Source organism: Azolla caroliniana, unplaced genomic scaffold (genome assembly GCF_043228905.1).
Source record: "Azolla caroliniana isolate FFs.n. ecotype wild unplaced genomic scaffold, voAzoCaro1.0.p SCAF_2, whole genome shotgun sequence".
Classification (NCBI taxonomy): domain Eukaryota; kingdom Viridiplantae; phylum Streptophyta; class Polypodiopsida; order Salviniales; family Salviniaceae; genus Azolla; species Azolla caroliniana.
Genome location: NW_028230437.1, coordinates 16,839,431 through 16,861,446, shown reverse-complemented (window position 1 = coordinate 16,861,446; position 22,016 = coordinate 16,839,431). Strand labels below are relative to the sequence as shown.

General features: G+C 41.4%; 1 protein-coding gene across 1 annotated transcript; it reads left to right on the top strand.

Moving 5' to 3' along the window:
- The first annotated feature begins 17,905 nt into the window (after positions 1–17,905).
- On the top strand, positions 17,906–21,763 carry LOC147867440 (uncharacterized). The gene is made up of 9 exons (XM_087315224.1): positions 17,906–18,260; positions 18,555–18,609; positions 18,693–18,728; positions 19,458–19,502; positions 19,590–19,673; positions 19,768–19,833; positions 19,918–19,956; positions 21,070–21,169; positions 21,274–21,763. The coding sequence occupies exons 1-9, from the start codon at positions 18,004–18,006 to the stop codon at positions 21,429–21,431; spliced, it is 840 nt and encodes a 279-aa protein (XP_087171350.1). The 5' UTR covers positions 17,906–18,003; the 3' UTR covers positions 21,432–21,763.
- The last annotated feature ends 253 nt before the right edge of the window (positions 21,764–22,016 follow it).

The window sequence follows — 22,016 nt, the reverse complement described above, 5'->3', positions numbered from 1 at the left end:
ACTTGACGTGCCAAGTGAATATATGCTTGCAATTTCCCGAATATATGAGAAAGTTATATGTTGTGTGTGTATGAGAGATAGACTTCCAGATTTTTTCAATAGCACTATTGGTGTTAAGCAAGGATGCCCACTCTCACCAACATTATTTAGTCTATGCATTGATGAATTAGAAGAAATGGTTACCAAGTTTGTAAAGGAAGAGTGTGTTGAAGAAGTTGCCATTGGGAATGTTGTGATTATGCTTTTGTTATATGCGGATGATGTAGTGCTTTTTGCAAATACTTTAGGAGATGCACAAAAGCTTATGAAGGCATTGGAAATTTTTTGCATACATACTAGATTAAGTGTCAATAGCTCTAAAACAAAGATTATGCTTGTGAAGAGTCAAAAAAGAGATAAACCATGCATTATGTACAACAATGAGCCACTTAAATGTGTGGAAAGCTTTAAATATCTTGGCCTTAAAGTTCCTTCAAATCATAAATGGAATGAATGTGCTACACGTCGCTTAGAGGTGGGTAAGCGAACATATTATGCATTTGAGAACACATGTAATCTTGGAGATATTAAGTGTTGGGTCCTCAAGAAATATCTTTTTGACACATTGGTGACCCCGATTCTTCTCTATGGGGTGGAAGTATGGGGCGGTAGCATCCCTAAATCTACGTGGAAAGAGTTTGAAAATGTACAAAAACATTTTCTTACAAAGTTTCTACAAGTTAATAAACAAACACCCTCCTCCTTGATATGGGATCGCTTCCCATTGAGATCATGGCCATGGAAAGGGTTGTTGAATAGATGCTAAGGGTCAAAAAAGTCCGTCACATCAACTTCCTAGAATTGCATGGGAAGCAATAAAAAAGATCTACAAGACGGAGAAAATCAAATTTTTGTGTTCTCTTTGGATGCAAGATTTAGAAAAATGGTTTGGTAGATGGGATGCAAGACACTTGCTTCATGATGTGTCACAAATTCCTCTGTAAATGAGGCCTTTTTGCAATGCCAATGTATCATGACATGGGACAAATGTGGTGGCTCATGCTTCACACATTATACTACAAATGTTGCACCTAACTACAAAACCATATTCTTCACGGAACGGGGAAGTTGTACACATTGATACATGTTAGAGCCCATCTCGATATCTGCCATTCGAACCATTGCTTCCATGCGACTTAGCTCGCACGCATTGAGATGTGAGACGGGGCATTGGGGCACAAGTGATGAGAGTGGCCGACTATGTACACTTTGCCCTAAACAAGTTTGAGAGTCTGCGTATCACAGTTTGATACAATGCTGCCTTTGATCATATTTGACCATGCTTTCCACATCTCTTTGATTGAGCCCAATCCTTGCACGAATTTCTCTCACAACCACGATATGCATTCTCGATTGCAACATTCATTGGTAAAGTTCTTGACACTCACCTTCACATGTATCACGTGAAATGTAATATTTTTGGTCTCATAGGTCATATTTGACCTCCGATGATGATAATATAATCTATCTATCTATCTCTCTCTCACACACACACACACACACACACACACACACACACACACACACACACACACACACACACACACACACACACACACACACACACACACACACACACACAATGAAAAAACACAAAGGAAAGATATTCCTCTTTGTCTTTAGTTTTCATCAAGCTTGTTTTAGCCACAACTCGGTCATACAAGTTGTAGTCGAAGCTCATAAACAATATCTATAAACCGTTTGATTTCTCTTTAAAAGACCATAATTAAACAAGGTGAAGAGATTAAGGCACTTATGGAAATTAGTGTTCTTGACCTTAAGAATCTTAAGGAAATGGTTACAAAACTTGAAGATGAGATTAGAGAATGTAAGAACGCTTCATTAGAACAAATGGGTGTTTAAATAAGGTCGAACTAAGAGGAGTACCGACTTCATATCTTCCCCCTCTGGACCGAATGTTGAAGGTTAATGGGGAGCGGGTTGAAGCAGACTTGGCCGACTTCATGTTGAAGTGCTCTAAGACACGTCTGATGTAGTCGGCTTGAGACAAGAACAGTTGTCGTCGATTCCGGAGTCGACTAATCTTCATACCAAGAATGTGTCGAGCAAGACCTAGTTCTTTCATTGCAAACTTCAACCATAGTTGTTGAACAAGATCGGCAAGTTCTCCAACATGCCTAGCAAGTAGTAGCATGTCATCCACATATAAGATGAGGAAAATGGGTGACCCATCGGGAGATGTTTTCGTAAAGAGGTAGGGGTCCTCATCGCTCTTAGAGAAGCTGACTGACTAGATAAAGTTCGAACTTCTTGTACCACTACCACGATACCTATTTAAGGCCGTAGAGACTCTTCCTGAGTCGACGGACTAGATGCTCTTGGCCTACTGTGACGAAGCCTTTTGACTGTTCCATGAAGATTTCCTCCTCTAGGTCACCATGGAGGAAGGTCGTCTTTACATCTAGTTGTTGTGAAGTTGGTCCCTCCGGATGGGATTCGGTTAGGAATGAAGAGGACCTGGTGAGAACCGGAAGAGATCCAGAAATCGTATCGGATGGACCCGGTGAGACCTATTTGTAAATATGTTTTGAGTAAGCCTATTGAGGCTATATTTGTAAATAGACCTAAGTTCATATAAGTATAAATATGACTTAGGGTAATCACTTTAGTGTGTGGATAGTGTAGAGTTGTCATATTGTTGTATGTGTATAACTGTTGTATAGAGAGAGAGGAGATGGGGAGGAGATATAGAATGATACTCTGTTGTAACCGCCGCTTGCCGAAGATACAGAGCTCGAGGTCGTTGCCTCCGAGTCTCTAATTGTACCTTTCTTATATAGTGATAGCTTGGAGTCTGTGGGCTCCCGTGGTTTTTCCCTATTAGGGTTTTCCACGTAAACATCTTGTGTACGCTCTATCGTTGTTTGTGTGTGTGTACATGCATTCACTCCCTACTTCCCATTTTTGTGTTTGATTCTCATAGAAGTGATTGAAGACTCGGTTGTGACCGAACAATATTACATGCTATTTCCCTTCAATCTGGTATCAAAGTGAACAACACAGGAAATGGAAGAATCGTTTGGCGGCATGTTCAAGCACACCGGCTCTAACTACTCAATGTGGAAGTCGAAGATGAGGGATATGTTGGTGGTTAAAGATCTTTGGTTGTTGGTTCAGTTCGGGGACAAGAGACCAGATAAGATCGGCGCCACAATGTGGGATGACATACATCCCACATTGAAGACGATGCACATGAAGACGATGACATACATCCGTTGCTTCATCGACATAGCCTTTACAACAATTTCAATGAAGAGAGCCCATGAACTCTGGGAGAAGATCAACATCATGTTCCAGAACAAAAATGCCATTAATTGGGTTTGGGTATTCCGGAAGTTAGTGAGGCTCTGATACCAAGATGGCTCTAGTATGGAAGAGCACATGAATGCCTTCCAGGGTTAATACACCAAGCCACCTCGTTGGAAGTACCTCTCGCCGATGAGGTACTCGCATTACTCTTGCTCGGTTCCCTCCTGGATAGTTGGGAGATGCTAGTTGTCACGTTGGGCAACGTTGTCATGAGGATTTTCGGCCATGGTGGAAAACCCGAGCGGGAGGAATAAAACAAGATGTAAGGAATAATAGACAAATGTAAGGAGGAAAAGTAAGATGTAAAGGTATAAAGGTGATGTGCACTTTGTAGACTAGAGGGAGGCACATGAATTATGGGTGTAGGGAGTAGTGGGCATTGAGTATGTCGGTGAGAGGAGAGGGAGTTAAGACCCATCAATCTCACCTCCTAAGATCGAGTTCAAATACTCTCCTTTTGAAAGAAAGGGGATTTGACCACTCCTTTTTGTAATGTGCATCACCCCTTACTACTATTAAAGGGAGTGAAGGGTCACTTTTGAAGGGCTTCCACTTTTCCGGGTTTCTTTGGGTTGCCATTAGGGTTTCGGAATTTTGGCTTTTAGGATTTTGTTTTAGGGTTTTCATTCTTCTTCTTCTTCTTCTTCTTCTTCTTCTTTTCCCCTATCCGGTTAGGGTTTCATCTAGAGGGTTTACATTCAGCCTACACGGCCACGGTTAGTAATTGATGTGGTGCTTTCCATAATGTATCTTGTCTTGTTTAGATCTTATTCTCTTGAATCTTAATCTCTCGCATCTTAATCTTTCTCTTCCTTCTCGGTTGAACTCCCAAGCTTCTCTCCCTCCTCTTACTCCCTAGTCCAAGACCCTTGTGGTCCCGTCCTATCTGACACGCACGCGCGGATTTCGAATTTACTGTGCCGAAGACACTAGAACTAAACGAGCTGGCTGAAAGGATGAACCGGACCATAATGGAGAGATTCCAGAGCATGCTTGCACATGCCAAGTTACCCACGACGTTTTGGGCTGAGGCGTTGATGACGACGACTTACGTGATAAATAGATCACCCTCAGTACCCTTGGATGGAGACACACCGCAAAGAGTATGGACCGGTAAGGACGTGTCTTACTAACATTTGAAGGTGTTCGGGTGTCTCCCATATGTGCATGTTGCAAAGGACAAGAGAGCAAAGCTAGATCTGAAGTCCAAACCATGCATATTCCTTGGATACGGTGATGATGAGTTCGGTTACCAGGTGTGGGATCTGGGCAACAAGAAGGTGTTTCGGAGTTAGGACATAGTCTTCATGGAAGACAGGACCATTGCCAAGTGGGAGTTGGAAGATGATGAACTCCGGATCATCCAATGAAAACCGGTTTGAGGACACAAGGACCTACCCAATTGAAAACCGGATGTTGGCCGGTAACCGTATGACACTTGCCGGATACAGACAAGAAACCAAACTGACCGAAGAAGAAGAAGACACCGGAATCGGACAAGATCCCGAATTGGACTCGGATGAGGAACAAACGGAGGAACCGGTAGTAAAAAACCAAGGATGAAGATATCCTCTCTGAGAGAGAAGAGCCCCTCGGAGATTTCCAGATGCAGAGCACGTATTGTTGACCGATGAGGGGGAGCCGGAAAGATTCGAAGAAGCAAAGAAAGACACCCACAACCACAAGTGGTTGAGTGCCATGCAGGACGAGATGGTTTCCCTGCATGAGAACCACACGTATGAACTGGCGGAGTTGCTGAAAGGAAAGAGGACACTCTGGAACAAGTGGGTGTACAAGCTAAAACCGGGAGATGCTAGAAACCCATCGAGATACAATGTCCAGATTGTGGTGAAGGGGTTCCAACAGAAAAAAGGAGTGGATTTCAACGAGATCTTTGCCCTGGTAGTTAAAATAACTTCCATCCGGATGGTGTTGAGCATAGCGGGAAGCATGGACCCCGAGGTAGAGCAACTAGATGTAAAGACGACATTCCTACATGGCCACCTCGAAGAAGAGATCTACATGCATCAACCGGAAGGATTTGTGAAGAAAGGGAAGGAGCATTTGGTGTGCCGGTTGAAGAAGAGCTTATACGGACTGAAGCAAGCTCCCCGACAATGGTACCAGAAGTTCGACTCCTTCATGACCGACCAAGGGTACCACAAGACGCAGGCCGATCACTGCATGTTCGTGAAGAAATTTGACGGAGGAGATTTCCTGATACTCCTCCTATGTGTGGATGATATGCTAATTGTCGGACGAGACCAAGGCAAGATTTGGATGCTGAAGAAGGCTCTGAACTAGACCTTCTCAATGAAAGACTTGGGTCTGTCAAGACAGATATTGGGAATGCATATCATCCGGGACCGGTCGAAGAAGCTGTTGTGGTTGTCATAGGAGAAGTACGTGTCAAAGGTGCTTCAACAGTTCAACATGTCGGAGGCGAAACCGGTCAGATCAACACTTCTGGCGAACTGCAAACTATCTGGAAAACAAAGTCTGAGGACAAAGGCAGAGAAGACGGATATGATGAAGATACCATATGCCTCTACTGTCGAAAGCTTGATGTATGTGATAGTATGTACTCGGCTGGGTATCGGATATGCAATCGGAGTGGTGAGCTGGTTCATGAGCAATCCAGAAGAGAGCACTGGAACGCGGTAAAGTAGGTACTCCGGTATTTGAAAGGCACCTTGAGTATGTGCCTCCGATTCGGCTCCGGTAAACCCCTCATGGAAGGTTTCACCGATTTGGATATGTCGGTTGATGCGGATACCAGCCGGTCTACATCTGGATATGTCATGACTTATACAGGGGGAGCTGTTTCGTGGCAGTCGAGGTTGCAGAAGACGGTTGCGTTGTCAACCACAGAGGCGGAGTACGTGGCAGTTGTGGAAGCTGGGAGTGAGATAATTTGGATGAAGGACTTCATCGGAGAGCTAGGAATACTGACTCTATTGCGATAGTCAAAGTGCCATTCACCTTGTGAGGAATGCAACCTACCATTCCCAGACGAAACATATCCAACGGAGGTACCATTGAATTCAGGATAGAGTAGAAGATCAAGAGTTCGTGCTGATGAAGATCCACACGAAGGAGAACGGGTCAATTATGCTGACCAAGGTGTTGACAACCGACAAGCTGGATGCATGCCGAAAGCGGATCGGGTTGACGAGACATCCCATGCCGGAGTGAAGGGGGAGATTGTTGTGAAGTTGGTCCCTCTGGATGGGATTCGGTTAGGAATGAAGAGGACCGGAAGAGAATCGGAAACCGGATCGGATGGACCCAGTGAGAACCGGAAGAGATTCGGAAATCGGATCGAATGGATCCGGTGAGAACCGGAAGAGAAGACCTATTCGTAAATATGTTTTGAGTAAGCCTATTGAGGCTATATTTGTAAATAGCCCTAAGTTCATATAAGTATAAATATGACTTAGGGCAATCACTTTAGTGTGTGGACAATGTAGAGTTGTCATATTGTTGTATGTGCATAACTGTTGTATAGAGAGAGAGGAGATATAGAACGATACTCTATTGTAACTGCCGCTTGGCGAAGATATAGAGCTCGAGGTCATTGCCTCCGAGTCTCTGATTATACCTTTCTTATATAGTGATAACTTGGAGTCTGTGGGCTCCCGTGATTTTTCCTTATTAGGGTTTTCCACGTAAACATCATGTGTACTCTCTATCATTGTTTGTGTGTGTGTACATGCGTTCACTCCCTACTCCCCATTTTTGTGTTTGATTCTCATAGAAGTGATTGAAGACTCGGTTGTGGCCGAGAAATATTCCGCGTTATTTCCCTTCACTAACTGTATAAGTTGCAAATCCTCGGTGGCCACAACACCAAGTAGAAATCAAAGGGTATTCATTTTCACTACTAGTGGAAAAATTTCATTGAAGTTGACGCCATATTGCTACAAGAAATCCTTCGTGACTAACCTGGCCTTGTACTTTGGGGTGACTGAATTAGATGTATCTTTGATTTGGTAGACCCATTTGCATGGAAGAGCATGTCAATTCTTCGATAATTCAACAAAGTCCCAAGTCTTGTTCGTTCGAATGGAGTTCATTTCTGCTCCATCGCCAGATGCCATGTGGCTGAATCGATTAATGCCGATGCTTCTTTGTATGACCTCCATTTGTCGACGTCTGTAAAGAAGACTTCAGGAGAGTACCTCTCTAGGGGTTGCACAGTCTCTCGCATCTTCGAGGTATGACTGGACTAGTTGCATCGGGTGTCAGAGTCGGATGGTCCAAAGCCGAATTGTTTGGCTGTGCCAAGTCGATGCTAGAGGATTCGGCTACTCGTGAAGCCGACCTTGTGTTATGGGTTGGGCCTTCATGAAGGGTTGGCACATTTGAGAAAACTTCCCTTCGAATTTCAATAGGCCTTTCAGCCGTCTTATGCATAGCTGACTCATTGAACGCTATGTTCGAACTTCAAAGATCTGTTTGTGCTCGGGGTCCCAGAGTTGGCATCTGATGTTGCCGTCTAGTCCATAACCGAGGAAAATGCATTTCTTGGTCCTTGGTGCAAGTTTGCGGCGGTCGTCTTTCAGTATGAGGGCATATGCCTCGCATATGAAAATCCTCAACTTGTCATAATTCGGCTTGCTGTTGGTCCATAATTCTTGAGGTACTGGAAGTCCTAGAGGCCTACTCAACGACATGTTAATAATGTGTACTACTGTAAGTAGGGCCTCTGCCCAGAAGCCATTCGACAGCCCGAAGTGTTGGAGCATGGAAACTATCCATTCTTGAATAATGGTTTGATTCATGCGCTCGGCCATTCCATTCTTCTCTAAAATATACGGTGCCGTGTATTCACGTCGAATGCCGCATTGTCAGCATAATCTGACGAATTCTTCAGAATTGAACTCTCCTCCATTGTCGGTCTGAAGGCATTTCAGCTTTCTACCAGACTGGTTCTCTACCATAGTGAGACATTCGGAAAAAATTGAGAACACTCGATCTTTGGTTTTGATCGGATAAGCCCACACCTTGTGAGTCGAGTCGTCAATAAAGCTAACAAAGTACAAGGCACCACCGAGAGATTGATGTGGCATATGACCACAAACATCCGAGTGGACCAGACCGAGTGGACTCGATTGTCTTAGTGCTGATGTCCGGTGTGATGCGACTATCTGTTTGCCATACTGGCAATGCTCACAGAATTGATGATCGAAGAAGGAGAGTTTGGGGATGTATCAGGCTCTAGATAGACGCGTGATGTCGGCCTTGCTGAGATGTTCCAGTCGTCCATGCCATAGTGATGACACAGGAATGTCCACCAGGAACACGTCACCCTCTTTGAGTGTGACATATAACAGGTACAACGAATGTACTTTTGGTCCTCGAGCTATTAGGAGGTTCCCTCTATGGAGTGTCCACCCTGTTCATGAGAAGCCGACACGGATGCCGTCTTCATCTAATTTTCCGACTTAGATCAACAGTCGTGAGAGCTTAGGTACATATCAGACATTGTGCAGTACCAATGTAGAGCCACTCGGAAGGTTAAGATCTACTGTGCCGATTTTGATAATAACGCAATACTGTGAATTTCCGACTCATACTGAGTCAGAGTGTCGGACCAAATATTGCCGAAATTGGGATTTGTGAGGGGTCACATGGTAGGACATGCCTGAATCCAAGAGCCATGTGCTCAATTCCTCATTCGTAAGCAGAACTTTTTATTCAACTGGGTTTTCAATGGATAGTATGTTCGGGTCGTTCGACAATACTTCGGCTGAAGAGCCAATGTAATTGACCTCCTCATGCCGACCACTCTTTTGATAAGCTCGCTGAGCCGTATCATTCTTGGCTTTGAGTGCATGACAATCAACTTTGATGTGCCCGTCTTCGATTGTCTCGGGACTTACTCCGACTTCACTGATTGTTCGACTATCGAGAAGAACTTCTTCCTCGATTGTTCAGTCGGTTAGCGAACCTTGTACTACATAAGCTTCATCTGTCAATCTTTCGCAAACGATTTCCTCTGAGCTGCTTCAGTTAGTATTGCGCTCGTAACTTCGGAGTACTTCACCGCGGCAGTAGAAGCATTGCACACAGTTGTGACGAAAGTTTCCCACGAAGGGGGGAGACTACTCATGAGCAACATTGCTCTTAGTTCATCTTCGATTGTCGTTCCCTGAGTTGAGATCTGGGAGCTTAAACTTTCGTACTTGTTCAGGTGTGCCTGGACCGAGTTAGATTCTTTCATCTGTAGGTTGTAGAGGCGCCGAATCAAATATATCTTTGTGGCAGCGACTTTCTTCTCGTAGGTGTCCGACAATGTCTTCCATAGTTGAAAGGCAGTCGAACACGATTGCAGTGTGAAGTACACTAACTCTGACAGGTGCATCTGAATGGTGGCTCGAACAAACCTATCAAGTTTCGTCCACTCATTCGGCTTGATTCCTTTTGGAGGGTTTTCGTTCTCGATTGGATCTATTTGACCTTTGACTATCAAATAGTCTTGCATCTGCTCCTTCTAGAAGTTGGAATTCGATCCGTCGAATTTCCTTAGACTCATCTCTGACTAGCCCAATGTTGATGCCATTTGTGTCGATTTACTAGATTTTGTCCGGAGTTGAATACGAACAGTGGTGGAGTGTGGCCGACTGGCTCACTCAATGTTGTTCTCGTTGGATTTGGACACAAGTCGAATCGACTTCGATTATTGGAGGATTCAGTCCAAAGTGACTACAATCAATCAACTTAGCCGAATTGGACTTGAATTTGCTGATTCAATGTCGACTGTCAATTCCAAGATGTTGATCACAGATTATCCAGCCTAATCCTGCTTCGGGTGACTGCAACGATGAGAGGGACAGAGCCGGCTAGTCCTCCTGAGTGTCATTCGACCGAATGAAACACGAATTGGGGTTGTTCCTAGGAGCTGGATTTGCTTTGAGAGGTTACAACAAATGAGTAGAAAGTGTCTAAGTTGGTAAAGCACGATCAAGGCAGATTTGATGGATATTCCACTCCTAGCGGCTCCAATCACAGAAGCAAGGTACAACTGATTGGCTTACCTTACAAGTGATCTAGCGAAGTCGAGTTCGAATCTTCAGTTTTCTTTATCTCCTCTAGATGAGATCTTGAACTCAAGTTCTTCAAGGAAGACATGGGCAAGAAAGTTGTTGAGAATAAATGATGACCATGAGCGGTTTGAAGAACCTCTGCTCTGATACCAAATGTTGGGAATTGAGACCGTCAAAGAGAAAACATAATCAACACCTTGCTATGAAGATAACAAAGTGTACGAGTGGAAGCAAGATCAAAGAACAGAATGAGAGAGAGAGAGAGGGAGGGAGAAAGAGGCACACAATGTAACAACTCTTATTCAGAAAAAAATGGTTACAACAACGGAGGTGACAACTCTCTAACAAATGCAACAACAACAACCTAGGTTACAAAGCCCCTTATATACATACTAACTGGGATAGGGCAACTTCCCTTTGACATATTTACAGAATTGTCCTAAATCTAGTTTGTCCAAGATACAATGTGTATTACGACCATTATAGACTAGTATTCAACGACATGTTCGATCGGATGCGCAATGTCATCACTGGTTTCGACGACTCTCGGTTGTTCCAATTTCTCTAGATATGAGAACCACTCTTCATGACTCATCATATGATTCGATGCTCCAGAGTTGACGTACCACACTTCGTTCGGTTTCGAGGTGCTCTTCTTCATCGAATTTTCCTTGTGCGTCATTGCAAAGGTTGGGCCCTTTCCGGTTCCGGATCCTTCCGATCCTTCAACGTAGTGCAATCGCTGTCGATTTCCGTGTTCGGCTTTCCTCGATTTGGATTTGTTTGAATCAGCGCGCTTCTTCCAACACTCGCTCTCCCGGTGGCCTTTCCGGCCACAATACCAACATTCTGTTTCGGCCTTTGCTTGCCAATTTCTGACACCGCCTTGACTCCCCCTAATCGTGCAGGGTCCGGAACTGCTGTTGGCATGTTGATTATGCCTTTGATTCTGCTCTTGTCGGCTGCCTCCGTTGTGTGCTGATCCACCTTGTCGTCCACGTCCATAGGGCTGATCCGCCTCCGTGTACAACATCCACTGTCGGATTGTGTGCTCCTTGATGCACCCGCATGGTTTTCTTCGACTAGAAGCATCGATTGCAAGTCGAAGAATGATAGTGGTTTCTCCCATGCGCAAATAGCCGTCCGGATTGTTCCGTACCTATGCACTAGAGCACTGAGGCAGATCTGTACCATCTCGTCCTCATCCACCGTCACATTGAGGGCGTCGCAGATCTCCTTTATCTTCATGGTGTAGTCGGTCACTGTCATATCCCTTTGTCGGATATTGTTGAGCTCTTGCCGGAGTTGCAACTTCTGGGCCGTGGTACTTGCGGCGAAAATCTTCTTCAAAATTTCCCAAGCCTCCTTCGGCGTCTTCGTATCTCGAATGAAGCCCAACATCTGATCGTGTACACAGGATGCAAGACAGTACAAGACTCAACCTATTTCTTGCTCCCACACTAGGAATTCCCTGTGTGTCGTTTCTGGCACTACCTCGTTTGCTCCTTCCACGTAACTCTAGTATTTGTGTCCAAGAAGATATTGGTGCATCTTGTAAGACCAAGATGCATAGTGTCCCCTATTGAGCTTTTTCGTTGGAAGCGAACTTGCATGCTTCTGTCCATTCTTTTTTCTTTTTGTGTTCTTTACTGGGTGTTAGGTTTTGGTTGTCTGAGCACTTGTTAGCAACAGAGCATTCTCAACCCTCGCGCTCTGATACCATGTAAAGAATAGCGTGGGAAGCTAAAGGACACAACCGGTTACATCCGGATAGAAACAGAAAGTAAGCGAAGGTTTAATGGAAACTCAGATAACACACAGAGAACTTGGGAGAGACAGAGAGAGCAGAACACAAAAATTCTATATAAAAAATAATACTTTGTCTGTACATACAAGTGTGCTCTGTGAGCACTTCTATACAAGTCCTTAAAAGGACTGGCATGTACTTCAATGCTCATAACTGAGCGACTGACACTAACTCCTAATAGTATGCCTATCTATTAGGCTAAAATCGTAGGCCTCCAACGGCCTACCGGTTCTCTGATCCGATCTGGGCCTAGCAGATTGGTCTTCACCCAATCTTGCTCTCGGCTAGTACAACCGGTCCGGCCCATGTTGAGCTTGCTTCTCAACAAGAAGGTCATCGGTAATTTCTTTAGAATGCACTATGGTACGTTAGATATGAATTTGTATGGGGTACACTACTAAGTTGGGAAACATGGTGTTTGGTTGTTCATGAGAAAGGCATATTGTATGCACAATGGTTGACGATACGAAGTAAAGGGTTCGATTCAATGCTTCCCTTCTTTATGATTGAAGATGTGTGCATATGTATTAAGAAAGTAGCCTTTTGAAAGGCAAGTGATCTTCAATGGATGAAAGTCGAAATTCTCAAATGGATGGGGAAAGGAAGCACATGCATGGATAGTATGAAGCACTAAACTAATTCTTGAAAGTTTTTTCATATAACTGGAATGATAACAAAGTTTTGCGAATATCATCATGAACCAATCCTTGCACGGAAAGAAAGCAGTCACAATGTGTACTCTCAATTGCTACATTGATTGGTAATAAACTTGAAATGTAATACTTTTCTCTCGAGACGATATTAAAGTCGCTCCTCTCTCCCTCTCTCTCTCTCTCTCTCATTTTCCCCTGAATACAACTTCTTGTTCTCTCTCTCTCTCTCTCTCTCTCTCTCTCTCTCTCTCTCTCTCTCTGGCCATCGTTTTCTACGTTCTATAGCTCGTTGGAAAGCTCTTTGAGAGAGCTTTCTAAAGAATGTTCATTTACTGAATTCCGTTACCGTGGCGAGAAGTTATGAGCATTTTCATCTGCAGCCATCTTTGCCCCACGGTTCCTCAAACGGAAGGTAGATTTTGAAGCCCTAAATCGAGTTAAAGGTACATTCTCTCTCCTTCCCTCTCTATCTCTCTTTTCCCGTAGAGTTTGTCCCTACAATGGCAAATACTCGTAAAACCGCCGCAAAGTTCGGGGGTATGATTGATAATGAGCCGAGATCACCAACAAATCTCGATTCTAATGCAATGGACAAAATGCTTATGAGTCACTTGATTTCTCTTCAAGAAACCATAAACAAACAAGGTGAAGAGATTAGGATGTTAATGAAAGAGAATACTAAGCTCCAAAGTGTTGTCATTGAGAATGAAAGTCTTAAACAAGTGGTTGCAAAACTTCAAGAAGAGATTCAAGAATGTAAAAGAGCTTCTTTTGAAACAAATGAGCGCCTTAACAAGATTGAGTTAAAAGAAGCATTAAAAGAAGAAAAATTGGACACGATGAGGCGGGATGTAAGTGAGATGAAAAATGTATGTACAACGAAGTCATGGGCCGATGTATGTGGTGGGGATATGCTATCAAACTCATCTAATATGCATGTGATGTATCAAGAGAAGAATATAGAAAACATAGATGTCCGAGAATTGAAAGAACGTGAACGACGATCAAAGAACATTGTTGTCCGTGGGATTAAAGAAGAGAGTATTGAAACACCCGCATCCCTTGGAAAGGCCATTGGTGAATTTTTTAGCATGCATTATGGGATGTCAGATGTGAATGTATATGGGGCACACCGAGTTGGGAAACATGGTGTTACTCGCTCCGGAGAAAGGCCTATTGTATGCACAATGACAGATGATACAAAGCGGCGGATCATACTCGAAAATAGTTGGGTATACCTCAAAGGTACACAATGCTTTGTGAGTGAAGATCGCACTATCTCACAACAAAATGCTCGTCGTAAAGCATATGAAGAAAGATTGAAAAACAAGGTTAAGGATGTGCCTAAAGATGGCAATGTAGGCAAATAGGGACACGTGATCTATGAGACTAACCCACGACTTTTACGACTATGCTTTTGGAATTGCAATGGATACCCATGGAATGCAGGATTTGGCATAGAGGAGTTCACCGATGACTCGGATATCACACTTCTTGTTGAAACATGGGAGCATGATACTCAAAGGATTCAAGGTTTAGGAAACTATAATGTACACTCTTTGATATGGAAGAAAAATCCAAGAAAAAGAAGAGGACAAGGAGGAGTGGCATGTTTGATTAAGAAGGAAATAGAGAAATATGTGTCAATCATAAAAAATGATGAAAATAAATGCTACATATGGCTCAAAATAGAAACACCTAATTATTTGCCCACTTTTGTAGTTGGATGTTACATTCCTCATCAAGATTCTAACTTTTATGCTTGTTTGGATAAAGATCAACCGTTTGCCAATCTAGAAGATGATATTTCTTATTTCAAATCCAAAGGGAAGTTATTGTCTTTGGTGACATGAATGCTCGTACAAGAAGTTTCCAACTTGATTCACAAGAATCTTTCATGCCACATATCTCAAGGATGCAAGAGGATATGCAAATGTATAACCGCTCTTCTAGCGATGAAAAAGATCCAGACCAATTTGGGAAGTTACTCCTACAAATGTGCAATAGTACCGGATTGCTTATTGCAAATGGTATTTCCTTATGGCCCAACACTAATGGTTTTACATGTAGAAAACACAACGGAAATAGTGTGATTGATTATGTGCTACTTTCCGAAGGTATTTTGGATCGTATACATAAATTCTCACTTGGTGAATGGACACCGGAATCCGATTATAGGCCTTTATGTATTGATCTCAAATGTATGCATAGGTTTGATTGTAAGAAGGCTATTGAAGATAATAAACAACCGCACTTGAGCATGAACCTTAAGCGAGCACCCATGTACTCCAAGATGGTTGAAGATATGTTACAAATGACAAAGATACAAGATGGTGCCACACTAGAATGCAAATGGGAAGCTTTCAAGAAAGTCATTCTCTCATGTACAAACAAATGTTTTTCGACCAACCGCACATCTTGGAAATGCACCAAGAAACTTAGGAAAAAATGGTTTGATAAAGAATGTCATGAAGCTCGAAAGTGCCTTATGGTTTTGGATGTAGTTAAGGATAAAGAGAATTACCAAAAGCATTTGCATGAGTATAAAAGGCTTATTCAAAGAAAGAGAAGAATATGGGAAGTTACTCAACAATTTATCCAAACGCAAGAGAAAGCACATGCATGTGCTAAATTTTGGGGAAATCTAAAGGGAAAACGTGTTGAGAGTTATGGTGACTTAACTCTTCACGACTTGTCTATGCATTGTAAGAATTTATATGAGTTATCTCTTTCCGGAAAGATGATGTGTTATGGTTCTCTTTCACATATGCCTCCCTTCTTTACAATTGAAGATATATGCATAGGACTTAAGAAATTGGCCTCTCGAAAGGCAAGCGATCTTCAATGTATAAAGGCTGAAATGCTCAAATGGACGGGAAATGAAGCACATATATGGATAATCGATATGTTTAATGATGCATTGCAACATGGTATGCCGTACGATTGGACTACAAATTGGATCAAACCTTTACATAAAGGTGGAGATATAAATAATGTAAACAACTATCGAACCATCATGGTTGGCTCATTAATGGCAAAACTATTTGGATGTATAATGGAATCAAAGATAAGTGTATGGGCTGAAAAAAGTGGTAAGAGAGCTTATGGACAAGCTGGCTTTCGGAAACACCATAGCACCATTGATCACCTTATCACCCTTCGAGTATTAATGGAGGAAAGTCGCCTTAGAGGTAATGGTTTATATTGTTGCTTTGTAGACTTCAAGAAAGCTTTTGATATGGTACCTCGTGAGCATCTTTGGAGGCGAATGGAAGAACTTGAGGTGCCAAGTGAATATATGCTTGCAATTTCCCGAATTTATGAGAAGGTTATATGTTGTGTGCGCATGAGAGATAAACTTTCAGATTTTTTCAAAAGCACTATTGGTGTTAAGCAAGGATGCCCACTCTCACCAACACTATTTGGTCTATGCATTGATGAATTGGAAGAAATGGTTACCAAGTTTGCAAAGGAAGAATGTGTTGCAGAAGTTGCCATTGGGAATGTTGTGATTATGCTTTTGTTATATGCAGATGATGTAGTGCTTTTTGCAAATACTTTAGGAGATGCACAAAAGCTTATGAAGGCATTGGAAATTTTTTGCATGCATACTAAATTAAGTGTCAATAGCTCTAAAACAAAGATTATGCTTGTGAAGAGCCAAAAAAGAGATAAACCATGCATTATGTACAACAATGAGCCACTTAAATGTGTGGAAAGCTTCAAATATCTTGGCCTTGAAGTTCCTTCAAATCATAGATGGAATGAATGTGCTACACACCGCTTAGAGGCGGGCAAGCGAGCATACTATGCATTTGAGAACACATGCAATCTTGGAGATATTAAGTGTTGGGTCCTCAAGAAATATCTTTTCGACACTTTGATGACACCGGTTCTTCTCTATGGGGTGGAAGTATGGGGCAGTAGCATCCCTAAATCTATGTGGAAAGAGTTTGAAAATGTCCAAAAGCATTTTCTTACCAAGTTTCTACAAGTTAAGAAACAAACGCCCTACACCCTCCTCCTCCTTGAGACAGGATCGCTTCCCATTGAGATCATGGCCATGGAAAGGGTTGTTGAATACATGCTTAAGGTTCAAAAAAGTCCCTCACATCGACTTCCTAGAATTGCGTGGGAAGCAAGCAAAAAGATCCAAAAGACGCATAAAAGCAAAATTTTGTGTTCCGGTTGGATGCAAGATATAGAAAAATGGTTTGGTAGATGGGATGCAAGACACTTGCTTCATGATGCATCATTAGATTCCTCTGTAAATGAGGCATTTTTGCAACGCCAATGTATCATGACATGGGACAAATTTGGAGGCTCACGCTTCACACATTATACTACACATGTTGCACCTAACTACAAAACCATATTCTTTGCGGAACGGGGAAATCGTACACATCCATACATGTTAGAGCCCATACCGTTATCTTCCATTCGAACCATTGCTTCCATGCGACTTAGCTCACATGCATTGCGATGTGAAACAGGGCGTTGGGGTACAAGTGATGAGAGTGGTCGGCTATGCACACTTTGCCCTAAACAAGTTCGCGAGTCTGAGTATCACACTTTGATACAATGCTCTGCCTTTGATCATATTCGACCATGCTTTCCACATCTCTTCGATCGAGCCCAATCTTTGCATGAATTCCTCTCACAACCACAATGTGCACTCTCGATTGCAACATTCATTGGTAAAGTTCTTGAACATCGAGAGTCACTACTCACTTTCACACGTATCACGTGAAATGTAATATTTTTGGTCTCATAGGTCATATTTGACCTCCGAAGACGATAATATAATCTATCTATAATCTATCTATCTATCTCTCTCTATGTATATATATACTCTATAGTTGTGAATTGTAATAGTAGTAATAATGGTAAGAGTGACATAAAAAACAAGTTATAAATCTTCTTTGCCTAGTGATCATCATCTTCTTCATTCTTTTCATGACTCTTTATCATTATGTGTATGTATGTACATACATATACATACATACTTCTGAGGGCCATAAAAAAAAGACTCTTCTCCTCCCATTGTAAATTTGTGTCCAAGAAGAAGCAGAACAGAAGCAGAAGATGTGGCTCGCCTCATGATGATGATGATGATGATGATGATATGGTGTCCATGATTTCTCTCCCTCTCCATCCTTCTTCTTCTTCTTCTTCTTCTTCTTCTTCTTCTGTTGTGACATATAATGTCTTCTCCGACATCTCGTCAGGGAGTAATGGCCGCAGCAGAAGGAGCAGATCATCGTCTCCTTCTTCCTTCGTTTCTGCTTGCTTGCCACATGAGAAGCATCACCATGAACAGAAAGAATCGACGTTAGCAAGTATCTCCCAATCTCGCATCATCGCCTGTGTTAGGTGGAGCAGGTAAAAAAAAAGAAGAAAAAGAAAAAGAAAAAAAAGGACCCTGACCCTAACACATGTCTCACACCTCCGTTTCCCTGTTTCTCTGCACATTTTCTTCGTTTCTTCCACATTCTCTCTCCCTTTCTTTTCGTATCGTATCACTTATCCGTTTCAATCACTGCGTTTTGATTGTAAATCAATTTTGCCGTTCCTTTTATTGTTTCTTTCCATTTCCACTTTATTGACGTTCTTCTCCTTTCACACATCCAATTCTCTTCGATTCCGTTTCTTTTAATATTTTCTTTGTGTTTTCAGTGGGGATATCGCCCTGGACATGGCACGTGCCGCACTCGATGGTGGTGTGAACGTGGTAAGTTCATTAAACTTCGCTTTTGGAGAAGGAATTTGCAGACTTTCCATTACTTATTTCCTAATATTGGATTCTCCAAACAGTTAGAAGTCACGATGAATACACCAGATGCATTGAAGGTCAGCTCTCTTGATCCATCTATAAACCAATTTTTTTTTTCTCTCTCTCTCATTGTACACCAAAAATATAGTGGTTAGAATACTTAGATTAATGTGCTTGAAGATTCCATAGTTTGAAAAGTATTTCTCTTTTTCTCACACATGAATTTATAGACTACCACAGTTTACAGGATATTTGCAATCTTGCATCTATTTACATTTGCCAAATGTGCTTTCATATTGTTAACCTTGCTGTTAAGTGGATATGCTCAATTTAGATATATATTCTTTAGAATACAATAATATGGATTTGCATTTTTTAACAAATAAGATCATGTTTTGTTCCAATCCATTTGTGACTGGCTATCATTTATTTCAATGTGAATGTAGCTACTTATCACATCTGAAAATGTTTGAAATAAAGGCAGGATTCTATGGACCTTTCATGAGAATGCATGTGGCCCTGCAGTTTTAATGGCACGAGAAGTATAATAGTTTTTGGTTCAGGCTATGAGCAATGAAGTTGACAATTATATGCATTGATTGGAAAATCAAGATAGCTATTTAACTTCTTTACGTATTTGCATTGGATTTGTTAGTTTTTTCCTTCTGGGCTAAATGTACACCCTAAATTCAAACTAACTTGTGCTTACAGAATGTGCCTAACTTTTTATCGATATTTGCTTATGATTTTCTATTTTTCTCAAGCAATGAGAATCTCATCCTTCTTTTTAAAATTAAAACTTTCAGGCTATTGCAACTCTAGTGGATGAATATCCTTCTGCAGTTATAGGGGTAAGTTTCTGTAATTTCTCCATAATCAATTACAGTGTGTTTGTTTGTCTGGTTATCACAACCAAGCTATAACGATTCCTTGTACAGGCTGGAACAGTTCTATCCACATTAGATGCTAATTCAGCCAAAGAAGTAGGAGCTAAATTTCTAATGAGCCCTATAACAATGCAGGTGTTGTGTCAATCTGAATGATTTCAATTTCTTTGTCACAACTTGATGACACGTGGGTCTTCCTTACAGAAAGAATTGCTCTTTCATTGTACAGAAGCTGATAGAAGCCCATTGCTGTGAACCTACACTCATCATTCCAGGTGCTATCACCCCGAATGAAGTATGACAGTCTGGTTCAAATTCTATGCTTGTCCTTTTGAGATACCACGAAGAAAGGGTTCATCAGTTTCATCATCTGATATAGGTTTTTAATGCTTTCAACTGGGGGGCATGCTTAGTTAAGGTAATTTACTGAACCCATTGTCTGATTTATTGTCCTTCTAGTTCATTGTTTCATAGTAGATGCAGTAGCTTTGCTTCTTATGAATATCAATTACACATTAAAAGAAAATAGCATAGGTTTTGAACTCCCTTCATGATTCATAAGGAAGGGTACTTGCCTCTGAATTTCTTGCCTTTTATCTATACGGGTTCAAAGAATCCACAAGAAAGGAAGAGTATAAGTTGGAATGTTTTCATCACTTGAAGTGAAGATCTATGAACAGGATGCAATAAAAAATTGAGTCCATCTGTGAGGACAACCACTGAATGAAGGAATAATGTGACCTTGCATCATTGGAGATTAAAAGTTGTATCAGGAAAATACCAATTGTAATTGCATAAAGTTGGCAAATAAGAAACTAGCAAGAATGTGATTGTCAAATAAATGGACGTTATTTTCTTACATTCTAAAGGAGCTAGAAAGATGTTAGATGTTACTTATTAAATATAATTTATGCATTAGTGTCATGTTTTAAAAAACTGTGAAATTTAGTCGTATGGTGAAGGATAATTGGGAGTCATTGATCATGTGATCATATTACCTGAATGAATTTACATGCCTGGGGAAGTAGTAGTGCAGATATTAAACTGGGAAGACAGTGTCATTATCAATCGTTTACGGGAATTTTCCATAGTAGCTCTCATGTTCTAGAATTTTGGAAAATACAAAGGTAGGAAGGAGGGAAGAGGAGTTCTGGAAACTCCGGGGAAAAGGAAGGTATGTTTCCTCAAATGAAAACGAGGAAATTACAAAATGTTATATATTGCCAATGAGTGGGCAGAGTCAGACATCTTGCTTTGGTTTTCCTGCATGACATTCTGTCTGTCTCAGTATCAAATTGTCAATTTCCTAAAACGAGAAAGTTCACAAATGTGAGTGTCTGGTTCCCATAATCAGAAAATATGCCCCTCCTTCCGTTCCTTTTGAATTTTTGTGTGTAGATCTTCAGATGAACATTGCCTAATCCTAAAGTCAATAATATACAAATACATTTGTTAGCTCACCATTGAACAATTAATGCTCTGGCAAAAAAAAGTATATAGAACCTAAAGCAAAATACAAGGTGATGTGCAGTTGTATCCAATAACAATTATGGGTGGACTGAAACTGGTTGAAGCAATTCGGAAGTCAATGCCTTCGATCCCTCTTGTTGCGTCTCAAGGGATTGCTTTGGGTAAGAGACTATTAGATTGCTTTAGAGTTCATTTCCTACAAATGTTAATGATATTTACTGTATATGCCTGGGGAACATCTAAAGAATCCTTATTTTTTATTCAGAATCAATCGAACAATATTTGATAGCAGGGGTTACAGCTGTTGTTTTGTCTGATGCAATATTCAATAAAGCTCTGGTAGAAGCAAAAGATTTCAGAAAGATCAAGAAACTGGCCGCTATTGCAGCAGAAAAGGCTGGTCTTTCCCATGTGGTACAATAAAAAGGTCATATAGTATATCTTGTTTTGTTTTTGAACTCCATCATTACCAATTAAACCATCACTTTAGACAAGCTATTGATTGTCCAGAGGTGTCTATCCTTGTCTTGAGATATATATGTATACACAACCAAATTAATTCCATTGGGGTCTATGGATATAGTCTGCTTGAAGCTCCAGATTGAAAGACCAGGAAACACCAGTTTTGACATTTCTTTGAAACTCAGATATGTGTTCGAAATCAAAATATTTAAGAATTCTGAGTAATGAGATCAACTGTAACTTTTGGTATATGAAACATTTGTCTATAAACTACAACGTGGAGCTTTACGAAATCTTTGTTCGCATGCCCAAGGAAGCAGTGGGAATACTTACTAGAATTTCTCAAAATTTTTATATCATTAGAAACGGTTTTATGGGTATTGAATAAGAATATGAGATTAAAACCATGAAAGATTGTGGCTAAATATGAATTAAAATGAGTACCCTATAAAGCCATGTGCTAAGATAGAAATCATTTTGGTCGGGTAGTGTGGCCTATTGATAAGTTACGATGTTGAGTTGTCCATGCAGTTACTTTGCTCGGAT

Excerpts from the sequence above, each read along its gene's own strand:
- LOC147867440 (XM_087315224.1), top strand. The coding sequence starts at position 18,004 with ATGGTGTCCATGATTTCTCTCCCTCTCCATCCTTCTTCTTCTTCTTCT. Across the intron at positions 19,674-19,767 it reads TGAGCCCTATAACAATGCAG|AAGCTGATAGAAGCCCATTG; the intron begins GTGTTGTGTCAA and ends TTCATTGTACAG. Across the intron at positions 19,834-19,917 it reads GTGCTATCACCCCGAATGAA|GTTTTTAATGCTTTCAACTG; the intron begins GTATGACAGTCT and ends CATCTGATATAG.